Source organism: Sturnira hondurensis, unplaced genomic scaffold, assembly GCF_014824575.4.
Source record: "Sturnira hondurensis isolate 20B ecotype Veracruz unplaced genomic scaffold, ASM1482457v3 Scaffold0022566, whole genome shotgun sequence".
In the NCBI taxonomy this organism is placed as follows: Eukaryota; Metazoa; Chordata; class Mammalia; order Chiroptera; family Phyllostomidae; genus Sturnira; species Sturnira hondurensis.
This window is the reverse complement of record NW_028095197.1, coordinates 7439267-7451958: the sequence shown is the minus strand read 5'-3', so window position 1 is coordinate 7451958 and position 12692 is coordinate 7439267. Positions and strand designations below refer to the sequence as shown.

The 12692-nt window shown below is 43.4% G+C and overlaps 1 protein-coding gene and 1 pseudogene across 1 annotated transcript; both read left to right on the top strand.

Moving 5' to 3' along the window:
* Positions 1 to 1174: 1174 nt before the first annotated feature.
* LOC118979849 (olfactory receptor 13C7-like) lies at positions 1175 to 4610 on the top strand (annotated as a pseudogene).
* Positions 4611 to 7251: 2641 nt separating this feature from the next.
* Positions 7252 to 8208, top strand: LOC118979659 (olfactory receptor 13C7-like). Its single transcript, XM_037035838.1, has one exon. It carries the CDS (start codon positions 7252 to 7254, stop codon positions 8206 to 8208), a length of 957 nt encoding a protein of 318 aa, XP_036891733.1.
* Positions 8209 to 12692: the final 4484 nt, after the last annotated feature.

Genomic DNA, 12692 nt, shown 5'->3' with positions numbered 1-12692 from the left:
GAGAGGTCAATGATTCAAAAGACTGATATACATCAGAAGTACATGGGGAGCGTTTATTTATTTAAAAAAAAAAACAAAGCAAAACAAAATGAAACAAAACAAAAAAGACTGATCTCCAAGACCATCTGCAAAGGAGGACCCCGAAATCTATGTTTTCAACCCGCACACTGGAAGTATTGAACAGCCAGATCCGTGCTGTTCTGGGTGTCCTGTGGCAGAGCCTCGAGATACCTGGTGTTCCTAACCTCTTTGGCAGTAAAATTATGATAATCTACAACGTGGCTTTGGATATTCTGGGATGCTAAGTAGATTTACACAGGACGGTATCTGCACCGTTCGGTGCCATTCAGGTAAAGCCTCTGAATGGCACTGGAAGATGCGTAACTCATCTTAGCCCAGGCTGGGGATGTGAGTTGTGAGTGGGCTCTAACCATCGGGCAGGATTTGACTCCCTGGGTCACGTCCCAGGGTGGCAGGGGTACAGACAGGTCAGGTGTGGCTACAGGAGGCAACACACAAGGACTATCTACAAAACAGATTTCCGAACACTTTGATGGGCATTCCGCGTTCTAGGCTCCGGAAATTCAGTTTGGTAAGACCATTCAGAGAAGAGTCAAGATCAGATGACTGATTCCTACTAACTAAACTGACAAAACACTGAACTGTAAACTAGATGCTGTATAAGAAATAAAACTGCTAAAGAGACAAGAACTTCATGTTTTCAAGGCAGCACAGCCCCTTTTTGTAAGACTGTGTGGAAAGTTAAATTATAATGGAAACTTACTGGGCAAGGAGGGCCTAGATCCAGAGGAAAAGGCCATGTGACGTCAATGGCCAGGGTCCCTGAGCTGTGATAGCAGACACCTTTGCTTCCCTGGAAAGTGCTGGAGACACACAGCATATGCAGGCGTACAGTTTTGCTACAGGTATATTAATAGCATTGATTAGACAGAAATATGATTCGTTTTATTGCTTCATTAAGTTTCTAGAGCATAGGCTTTCTGCTTTTCACTGATACCTAGCCCATCTTTTATATAATTTGGTTTTACAGTTGAGTCCCTTAGAATGAGTTTATTTATAATTTTAGGGACATCATATTGTGACCCCCATGTATTCAAAAAACAAGCATGTATTTTCTGTCTTCAGTATTTCTAGGGATGAAAGAGAGTTTGAAATGGAAGCATCCAACCAATCTGCTGTGACAGAATTTGTCTTGCTGGGCTTCTCTGTCCATCCAAGAGTAGAGGAGATGCTCTTTGTGCTCATGCTGCTTATGTACTTGCTGGTCCTGCTGGACAACGGGGTCCTCATCCTGGTGACTGTTCTTGACTCCTGCCTGCACACTCCCATGTACTTCTTCTTAAAGAACCTCCCCATACTGGACACCTGCTACACCACCTCCTCAGTCCCCCTCATTCTTTCTTTTAAATTATATTCTATTGATTATGCCATTACAGTTGTCCTGGTTTCCCCTCTTCCCTCCCCCTCCACCCAGCACTCACAGCTCCCTCAGGCAATCCCCCACCATTGTTCACGTCCATTGGTCATGCATAGGTTCTTTGGCTACTCCATCTCCCGTACTGTACTTTACATCCCCATGGCTATTCTGTAACTACCTATTTGTACTTCTTAATCCCCTCACATCTTCCCCTATTCCCGCACCCCCCCTACCATCTGGCAACCATCAAAACATGCTCCATTTCCATGATTCTCTCTCTGTTTTTCTTATTTGCTTAGTTTGTTTTTTAGGTTCAATTGTTGATAGATATGTATTTATTGCCATTTTATTGTTCATAATTTTGATCTTTTTTCTTTAAAAAGTCTCTTTAACATTTCATATAATAATGGTTTGATAACAATGAACTTCTTTAATTTTTTTCTTATCTGGGAAGCTCTTTATCTTCTCTTTGACCTAAATGATAGCTTTGCTGAGTAGAGCAATCTTGGCTGTAGGTCCCTGCTTTTCATGACTTTGAATATTTCTTTCTAATCCCTTCTAGCCTGCAAAGTTTCTGCTGAGAAATCAGCTGACAGTCTTATGAGAACCCCCTTGTAGGTAACTAACTGCCTTTCTCTTGCTACTTTCAAGGTTCTCTCTTTAACTTTTGAAATTTTAATTATAATGTGCCTTGGAGGGAGCTTCTTTGCATCCATCTTGTTTGGGACTCTCTGTGCTTCTCAGACTTGCATGTATATTTCTTCATCAAATTAGTGAAGTTTTCTTATACTATTTTTTCAAATAGAATTCCAATTTTTATCTCTTTCTTTTCTCCTTCTGGTAACTCTATGATGCAATTGTTGGACTACTTGAAGTTGTCCCAGAAGCTGCTTATACTATCCTCAGGTTTTGGGGGATTCTTTTTCTTCTTCTTGTTCTGATTGGTTGTTTTTTGGTTCCTTATGTTCCAAATCATTGATTTGACAGTCAGCTTCAGCCACTCTACTGTCGTTTTCCCGTAAATTGTTCTTTTTTTAAGTTAGTGTATCCTTCATTTCTCACTGTATTTTTTTATGCTGCTGAGGTCCTCACTAAGTTCCTTGAGCATTCTTATAATCAGTGTTATAAGCAATCTGATATATTGCTTATGTCCATTTTGTTTAGTTCTTTTTCTGTTGTTTTGATCTGTTCTTTTATTTGGGTCATGTTTCTTTGTCTCCTCACTTTGGTAGACTCCCTGTGTTGGTTTCTATATATTAAGCAGAGCTACTTTGACTCCCTGTCTTGGTAGTGTGGCCTAATGTAGTAGGTGTCCTGTATGGTCCAGTGGCACAGCCTCCCCTATTACCCAAGCTAGGTACTTGAGGTTCCCTTAATGTGGACTGAGTACACCCTCCTCTTGTTTTTGAGTCTTAATTACTGTTGGCAGATTAATAGGAGGGATTTACCCATGCCAGTGAGCTGCAAGGACTGGTTGTGACCACCGACCACCAACTTCTGCCTTCCAAGGAGGATGAGCTGATCAGGGGCAGGGTGGTGGTTCTCCAACATGGACAGTCTGCAGCTGTTCACTAGGTACACAGGCTCTGGAGTTTCCTGGGTGGTGCAAGCTAAGATCAGCCCCACTCTGTGTTTTGCCCAAGGCCACCCTGCCTGACTTATAAAGCAATCTGAGATGGCTGCTACTTGTGCTGGGCTTGGAGGTTTCTAGGTGAAGCCAAGCTGTAAATCTTGGCTGGTTTGTGCTAGTGCCAGGTCCAGGGCCACTTACCAAGAGGCACAGGCCCTGAGGCTCACTAAAGCTGGCTGTTGCTTATTTGAGAGGATTTAGAAAGTTGTGAAGCATGAGCCAAAACCAGCCATTCATGTGGAAAACAGCTTGGGTGGGACAGAGCCTCTGGGGATCTCCAGGGTGGTACAAACAGTGTTAGCCAGGTTGAAGGAGTCTCAGATATGACACCAGCCTGCTGGTTCTGTGGCTCTGTGGGGAGAGGGTTCAGAAAAATGACAATGGCCTCTGCCCACCTTTTTGTCTGGGAGAAAGCTGTCCCCTGGTTCTCACCTTTATGCCAGACACTTTAGTCTTTTTCCATTTGCCACTAGTGACTTTCAAGCCGTTACCCCAGTTCTGGAGCTCAGAGGGAATGAGTCTGAGTAAGTCTGTGTGTAGGTTCTTTAACAGGGACTGCTTTGGACTCCAAAAGTTTCTGCTATTGACTCAATCCCCATTAGTTTTTGCAGCCAGTTATGGGGACTTGTCTTCCTGGCACCAGAAGGAACCCTAGTCTGTGGGGCCTGGAGTGGGGCTGGGATTCCTTGCTCCTAAGACATCCCTCCCAAATTTTTATTCACCACATGTGGATGTGGGACCAGCCTGTTTCACATCACGGCCTCTCTTACCAGTCTGGATGGATGTGGTTTCTTTAATTCCCCAGTTGCCAGATTTCCATTCAACTTGATTTCTGACAGCACTGAGTAATGGTTGTTCTACATTTTAGTTGTAATTTTGATGTGGTTGTGCAAGGAGGCAATCTGTGTTTATCTATGCCACCATCTTGACCATAAATTAATCTCCCCTTCATTCTTGACAACCTCCTGACCCTCTGGAAAGCCATCTATTTCTCAGGCTGTGCCGTGCAGATGTTCCTCTCCTTTGCCATGGGGGCCACAGAGTGTGTGCTTCTGGGCATGATGGCATTTGATCATTACATGGACATCTAAACCCCCCCTTGGGTATCCAGAGATCATGAGCAAATCTGCCTATGTTCCCATGGCTGCCGGCTCCTAGGTAGCTGGAAGCTCCACTGCCAAGGGGCAGACATCCCTAGCAATGCAACTGCCCTTCTGTGGGACAGCATCATCAACCACTTCACCTGTGAGATACTGGCTGTCCTGAAGTTGGCCTGTGCTGACATCTCCATCAATGTGATCAGTATGGCGGTGGCCAATATGATCTTCCTGGGGGTCCCAGTCCTGTTCATCTTTGTCTCCTACATCTTTATCCCCACCAGCATCCTGAGGATCCTCCTCTGCTGAGGGCCAGTGAAAGGCCTTCTCTACCTGCTCTGCTCATCTTACCGTGGTGATCAGTATGAGGGCCACCTGCTCTGGAGCGTGTAAAGACCAGTATCTCTGTCGGGAACAAGGCAAAACTTCCACCTCTTGTTTTTGACTCTTAGTTTTGCAAAGACAGGTGCAGAGAACCCCTAACAGACACCCTTGTGGTGAAAGCAGTTAGACCTTTGTTATCCCTCTACTTTCAGAGAAGTCAACAAAGACAGAACAGGAACCTCCTAATCTTAGGCACATTTCTTTGACATGAAAGTTAAGATTTACATAGAACTGTCTGCATCTTATCTAATTGGGTTTATGGGACATAGACTCTAAACTCCTGTGAGGACTTTCACTAAACTTTAAATTGCTTCTGGGATTAAAACCACCCCCAAACATCCAGAGCTCTAAATTGCTCTAGGGCTCCATAACAGAACCCCTGGGGAGAGGGTGAGGGGCAAAGAGCAGAGGGTGTCTGCCCTGAGTGTGCAGGCTGGGCGTGACTGCCAGGACCACTGGGAAGCAGCTCCTTGTGTCCTCTGTTCTCTCGTTATCAAACTGAGCATGGAGAAGGCCCCTAAAAAGGAGATACAAGAGCCCTTTCAGTTATGGTCAGCCCTAAACTTCTTCACCTTGCTGTGGAATTTGAAAGGACTTCTGAGCCTCAAAACAGCTAAACAGGATTTGCTGCTCACTCCCAGGCACAGCCCGGCAGACAGGGCTTTGTCAGGGGTGGTCCAGGTGGGCACTGAAGCAATCACCTTCTAAGCCTAGAGGCCTTCCCATCCTTCTCCCTGCCATGAGACTTTCTGTCCAGGTGAGCTCCTGCCCACAGCATGGCCTCATCCCCACACAGGACATAGAACAAGTTCTGTCTCTGGCTAGAGCTTCTTCAGGTAGGTGGGAGGAAGAGAAGAGAGAGTTGTGAGGGAGACCTGGTCACAGCTGCCATTTCTCTGAAGGGTCCTTCTAGGGGGAGGGAGCAGGCATGTCCTGGGAGTCCAGACCCATGTAGGGGGAGGCAGACGTGAGGAGTGGGGATGGTATTGGAAGAAGGAAATTGCTCCTTATAGTGAGGGAAAACTCCCAACAATCAAGTCTGTCTGGCAAAGGAATGGGACCTGTGCACTCATGCAACTAAAGATTGTTCAAAGCAGAAACGGGAAAATTATGGTTCATAGAAGGCTCATACCAGGGAGGTGAAAGAGGCAAGGCTAGTTATTTTACAGCATTCCTGCCAAGTCTGAGACTCTCCAGTCAATGGTATTAATAACTCTAAAAACAGATCTCTTTTCCCTTAATATTTCTGATATCCACAGTTAATCTCTGGAAATTGCATGAGGATAACTTCAGACTGTGCCTTGTTTCTCCCATCTGACCTTCCTCAGCCAGCAACAGTGTAATAGTTGCAGAGGCAATGTGTGAAGCCCAGGGACACCCCACCCCCCAAGCCCTGCTACGAGGCAGATATTTTGGAGAAGGGTGGAACACCTGTATCTTTCACAAATGTTCTAGGGAGAGTGAGAAGGACCAAGAATTCATAACTGCTTCTCTGCTTCTTAGTTAACAAACTGTGGCACAAATGGACAAGCCAGAACACAATCAGAGTGGTGAGGGAAGGAGCCCTAGGGAGGAGGTTGGGAGCCAGGCTTCAGTCCTGGCGCTGTCCACACTGCCTCTGACCTCTCTGAGCTTCAGTTTCCTCATCAGTAACATGAACAGTCCAGGCTTGAGCTTTTCTCTGATGTACTGGACCACTCTGCAGTGACTGAAGGACATCCCGTGGCAATACCTCCTTTGAGTTGACCTCTCTGCAAGGCTGGGTAGAACCGTCTGCTTTCCTGTGGCATTGCAGTGGCTAGAATGGTCAACTCAGAGAGAGAAGGGTCTGAGCTAGGAGTTATGACTCATAAAAGAGCTCCAAAAGCGTGGAGCCTGGTCACAATGTCACAGATGCTTACGGTGGGAGGCTTACAGGACGCTTGTCCTTGGATTGTATGCCTGCTCCCAACCCTCAGGGCTGGAGCAGACTAAAGAAACTGCGGTGCTGTGGACAAAGGCTGTGGCTAGAGGAGGGGGTGTGGAAGTGTTTCTGGTAGGGTCTCCCCTGTCTATCAGCCAGGAACTCCTACTGACAGTGTCATGAAGGAGGATCACCCAACAAACTCCTAAGAAGCAAAATACAAACCAGGGATCAAGTAATCTTCCTAGTCTGTGTTCATCACATTCCTTCCATATAGGACTCCGGATAGAACCAAATTGCCATCAGAAAAATCTTTATACAAACACAGAATTAGAACCAGGGCAGTGAGGTGAGGTCAGTGATCAGCATCAGGGAACATAACAGCCTCCTAGGACACTACAGGCACAATCTGGGGACAGGCAGGACTGGCCAGAGGGGCAAGTGAGTGCTGACCCTCTGGGTTTATGCTTCATGGTCCCCACATAGGTTCACCTTTATGCATCCCTTCCTTCAAGTGTATTAACATCATTGATCTAGGTAAATTCTTCCATGTATCGTGGTTTGATTAGATTTCCAGGCTGTCCCTTTCCTGCTTTTGATGTGATATATCCTGAGTTTTAAGATCATTTTAGAAGACATTGAATTTTATCTCTTAGACACTGATACTATGAGTTGGTGTGTCAAAGGGCACATTTAGTGATAAGTTCTTGGAGCATTTCATTGTATCCTCACATACTGATTCCTATGAACATGTGTTTGCTGCCCTCAGTTTTCCTGAGGGTAGGAGAGAGAATCTAAAATGGAAGTGAACAACCAATCCATTGTGGCAGAATTTGTCTTGCTGGGGCTATCAGATCAGCCAACACTGGAGAAAACATTCTTTGTGCTCATCCTGCTGATGTACCTGGTGATACTGCTGGGCAATGGGGTCCTCATCCTGGTGACTGTCCTTGACTCCCGCCTGCACACACCCATGTACTTCTTCTTGGGGAACCTCTCCTTCCTGGACATCTGCTACACAACCTCTTCCATCCCTGTGGTCTTGGATGGCTTCCTCACTCCCAGGAAAACCATCTCTTTCTCAGGCTGTGCTGTGCAGATGTTCCTCTCCTTTGCCATGGGAGCCACAGAGTGTGTGCTTCTGGGCATGATGGCATTTGACCGCTATGTGGCCATCTGCAACCCCCTGAGGTACCCCGTGGTCATGAGCAAGGCTGCCTATGTGCCCATGGCTGCCAGCTCCTGGCTGGCTGGTGGAGTCAACTCCTTGGTGCAGATCTCTCTTGCAGTACAACTACCCTTCTGTGGGGACAGCATCATTAACCACTTCACCTGTGAGATCCTGGCTGTCCTGAAGTTGGCCTGTGCTGACATCTCCATCAATGTGATCAGTATGGCAGTGGCCGATGTGATCTTTCTGGGGGTCCCAGTCCTGTTCATCTTTGTCTCCTACATTTTCATCCTCATCACCATCCTAAAGATCCCCTCAGCTGAGGGCCAGCGAAAGGCCTTCTCTACCTGCTCTGCTCATCTTACTGTGGTGATCATCTTCTATGGGACTATTCTTTTTATGTATGCAAAACCCAAATCCAGGGACGCACTGGGAGCAGACAAACAGGATGTTTCAGACAAGCTCATCTCTCTCTTTTATGGAGTGCTGACTCCCATGCTCAACCCCATCATCTACAGCCTCAGAAACAAGGATGTGAAGGTTGCTGTGAAGAGCCTAGTGAGTCAGAAATACTTCACCCAGTGATAATGGGAGGAAGCAGTGTATCTTGTGATTCTGTGCACAGAGGGGATTCCTTAGGAAATGACCACATGATAAGCATAGACATACAAAGCCACCCAAACAATGTGCATCACGATGGGGATTTCCTGAGTGATTGATGATGCAACGTGAACTCTGTAGAGTGAGGAGAGGGTTGTGCTAACTCATCTAGAACCAAGAATAAGTGACTGCTGAAATGCATTCTTATTCTGAAAAAATAAGCAATAAAGTTAAAACTTTGTAAAAAATTATACTGCTTTCTTTTTTCATGTGCAGGCTAACTGCCATTTGTATGTGCCAATTACGTTGTTTTCTGCTCTACTGTGTAATGGAGAGCATGGCAATGAGGAAGTCACTAGCTAATGGGTGTCCAAATTAAAATCCAATCTGTATTTTAGAAAATTACAAACACCAAGACATGCCAAATGATACTATTCAATGCCTTTTTGACTATGGGAGCTCAGAGTGTTTCCGGTTTAATTATTTCCTACTCAATAACCTATAGCCAATTTGGGGAAAGTTCTTCTTCTCTCACTGTACATAGAGCTCATCTATTCCTACCCAAATTTGTGGAGTAGTTTGTGTCAACACTAATCAAACTCCAGATTTGTAGGCCAAGAACAAAATTTCTAGCAGTCTCCATTTAGACAAAACTCTACTATAATGCAAAGTTTATATTCTGGGTCCCTTTATTTCCCCAAAATTAACTTTTACAACTATCCAAACCCTAGTGGTCAAACTCAGTCTCCTCGGTCTCTTCNCCTACTCAATAACCTATAGCCAATTTGGGGAAACTTCTTCTCTCACTGTACATAGAGCTCATCTATTCCTACCCAAATTTGTGGAGTAGTTTGTGTCAACACTAATCAAACTCTAGATTTGTAGGCCAAGAACAAAATTTCTAGCAGTCTCCATTTAGACAAAACTCTACTATAATGCAAAGTTTATATTCTGGGTCCCTTTATTTCCCCAAAATTAACTTTTACAACTATCCAAACCCTAGTGGTCAAACTCAGTCTCCTCGGTCTCTTCAGGATTTGGACACTGGCACCAGCTGCTAAAAATATGCTTAAAGTTACCCTTCCAGTTAAGAGCATGGGGTTTGGAGCCAGAGTGATGAGGAAATGCCTTTGTCTTTGCAACTTCAGGCACATAGAAAGATTACTTAATCTTGCATATCCTTGGTTTCCGAATTTATAAAGTGGAGATAATTAAACCAACTCCATGGAATTGTGTAATGCAGTTAAAATGAGGCATATACATGTGTGTGTGTGTGTGTGTGTGTGTGTTCATAGTGGGTAGCACAGAATAGCAAACATCCCAATTAATAAATGAATATTTTATTATTAATGAAATATGTTAAATAATTCCTCTAAGGAAGCCCTATAACATTTGGAGGCAGAATTCAGTGCCATATTTAACTGAATCAGTTCCAATTTATTATTGCAGCACCTTTTTGGTTGGTTTTCTAGCTTATGAGCCAATAGTACCATTTCTCTGGGTATTTATTTTTCTCTCATTCATCTCTGTTCCTATCCACAGAGATGAGGGACTCACGTTTGTGGTGTGTGACACTGACCCTACCTAGATCAATCGGATTCCTTTTGGGATATTGTCATTAATACTCAGGGAGTGAGTCCTGGATCCATAACATGCAAACTTGGGAGCTATGGGGTAATTGTGTTTGACCATGTGTACTAGGGAAGTAAAGAGAAACCAAGTCCACAAAGAGAAAAGAAAGAACAGCCAAAGAGCAAAGATGAGAGATGATGAAGGCAATCTCATGTGTGCACAGTTCTTGATTCTCATTTTCCCCCAGACCTGCCACATTCCTGCACTTTTCCTCCTAACAGATCCCTATTTTTTTTTCAGACCTCCTATATTCTTATACTAGGATCTACTTTTCACTAATCTAGATTGTTGCTTTCTTTGAGGTGGGTTCTAAAAGACTTTTAATATGATTATTAACTTGTACAAAATATTTTTTCATATGCCATGTGTAAACAGAGTGCCAGCCTGTCATGCATGGTAGAAGCCTTAGAGAAATCTGTTTTGAAACAATGTTTCTGAACTTAATATCGAGTGCCTCATATAATAATTGCTCCCTTCCTGCTATAGCGGCTTTGCCCTCTGTGGACTCTGTTACCTGTAAATCTGGAACATGTCCAGGTATAGTATGGTATAGGAGGTCTAGTTCAAATCCCTGACCTCTTACATAGAACTGGGTGACCATGAGTGTGTCCTCTGCTCTTGAAGACTCTCAACAAAGGGGGAGTGTTAGATATCTCAGCCACATCCATGAATTTCCATGGATCTGTGGTTCCTTTGTCTAGTGAGAGAGTTTGTTCCTCAACAAGGACAGAGCAATAACCTATCTTGCGGGAGTATTTTATCACTTGAAGCCAAGTCAGGTTTCTCTCACCTCCTTAGCTGTCTGTGTGCCAGGCACATCTGAACCTCCATCTTCCCCACTAGGCTCAACAATCAACAGAATGACCCAGGGAGTCGATGCCGTCCAACCTTTATCACTGGTACAAGGAACAGAGTAGCCATGGTTGTAGAAGGCTATCTATGGCTAAAGGCTGTTCCCTCACAAAGGCTGGTTTGGCTACTTCAGCAGCTGATTGTTTGAACTGCCAGCAACAGAAACCAACCCTCATTCGAAGAGACTACTCAGTCACTTGCATTAAGTTAGTAGTTAAGTTAGTAGTAAGTTAATTACATTAGATGAGTTCCATTCTGAAAGGGGCAACGATTATTCATCTTGACTAAATCAACACCTCTTTTGAGTGCCAGTTGTCTTCCCTCTCAGCCAGGCTTTAGTCAACATCACTCTCTAAAGCTCATGGAGGGTTTGCTTTAATGACATGAGATCCTGCATTATATCTCATCAGACCAAGGGACTCACTTAGCAAAGCAGAGTTGCAGGATCATGATTATGGGATACATTATACAACACCATCCAGAAGGAGCTAGCTGATGTAATGGACTTTTGAAAGCATACCTAAATAAATACACAAAAATCTGTTGGGTTTCTATAAACCAGTAACAAGTGGCCAGAAGGAGAAATTAAGAAAATATTCTCACTTACACCCTGGCTAGTGTGGCTCAGTGGTTTGAGCACCAGCCTGTGAACCAGAGGGATGCCAGTTCAATTCCCAGTCAGGGCATATGCCTGGGTTGCAGGCCAGGTCCCCAGTTGGGGGGGCATGTGAAAGGCAACCACACATTGATGTTTCTCTCCCTCTCTTTCTCTCTCCCTCCCTTCCTCTCTGTCTAAAAACAAATAAATAAAACTCTAAAAAAAGAAATAAAATATTCCCAATTATAATTGCATCAAAAAGCATAAAATACATAAGAATAAATTTAACCAAAGGGGTAAAAGACCTGTTCTCTGAAAACTACTGAGTTGGTCAAAAAGTCCATTTAGGTTTTTTCTGTAAAATAAAAGACACGTTTTTCATTTTTACCAATAACTTCGGATATTTTGAGTACATTGGCTCTCTTCTGTGTGATATAACATTGACTGTTCTTAATTAATGTCTCAACTTGATTGCTATCAGCTTATCAGTGAGTAGTCATCTCACTTCTGAAATCTAAATACTCCACTTCCCATTTCCTCCCTCCTTTGTCCAAAAATATCTTATATACTAAGTGTTGCCTCACTATATTTGGAATTTTCATAGAATTATTATGCCTATGTGAATTCCATACATGCATATATTAAAACTTGATTTTCTCCTGTTAATCAGCTTCTGTTAATTTGATTATTAGCCCAGCCAGAAGAACTTCGAAGGTGGGAAGAGAAGTATTAATATTTTTAGCCCCTACATAAGGTACAGGTCAATGATTTTTTTGTAAATTAATATAGTTCATTTGTAAAATTTGATAAAATTCATTTATCACCACAAATTAATTTTAGAACATTTACATCATTTCTAGTTCTCTCATGTCCATTTGCAGTCAGTCCCTGACTCCAGCCCCAGGCAACTATTAATGTACTTATTTCTAGAACAATTTCTAGAAATTTCTAGAACAATTCCTAGAACAAACTTTAAGCTAGAACAATTTCTTTTCCAGAAATTTCAGATAACTGCAGCAATATAATATAGCTTTTTGTGTCTGGTATCTTTCACTTAGCACAGTATTTTTGAGACTCATCCAACTGGAACACGTATCAGTAGTTTGCTCCTTTTTATTACGGAATAGTGTTCAGTTACATGGATGTACCACATTTCATGTATCTATTTGCCCATTGGTGGATATTTAGATTGTTCTCAGTTTGGGGCTATTATAAATAATGCTGCTAGTAACATTCATGCACACCACTACACAGGAAATTGGTGGGCCACATGGCGTGAATGTATTTAACTAACTCTAAGAAAGTGCCAAACTGTTTTCCCAAGCAGCTGTATCATTTTTAATTCCCCCAAGCAATGCATAGTCATTCCAGTGTCTCCACATCTTTG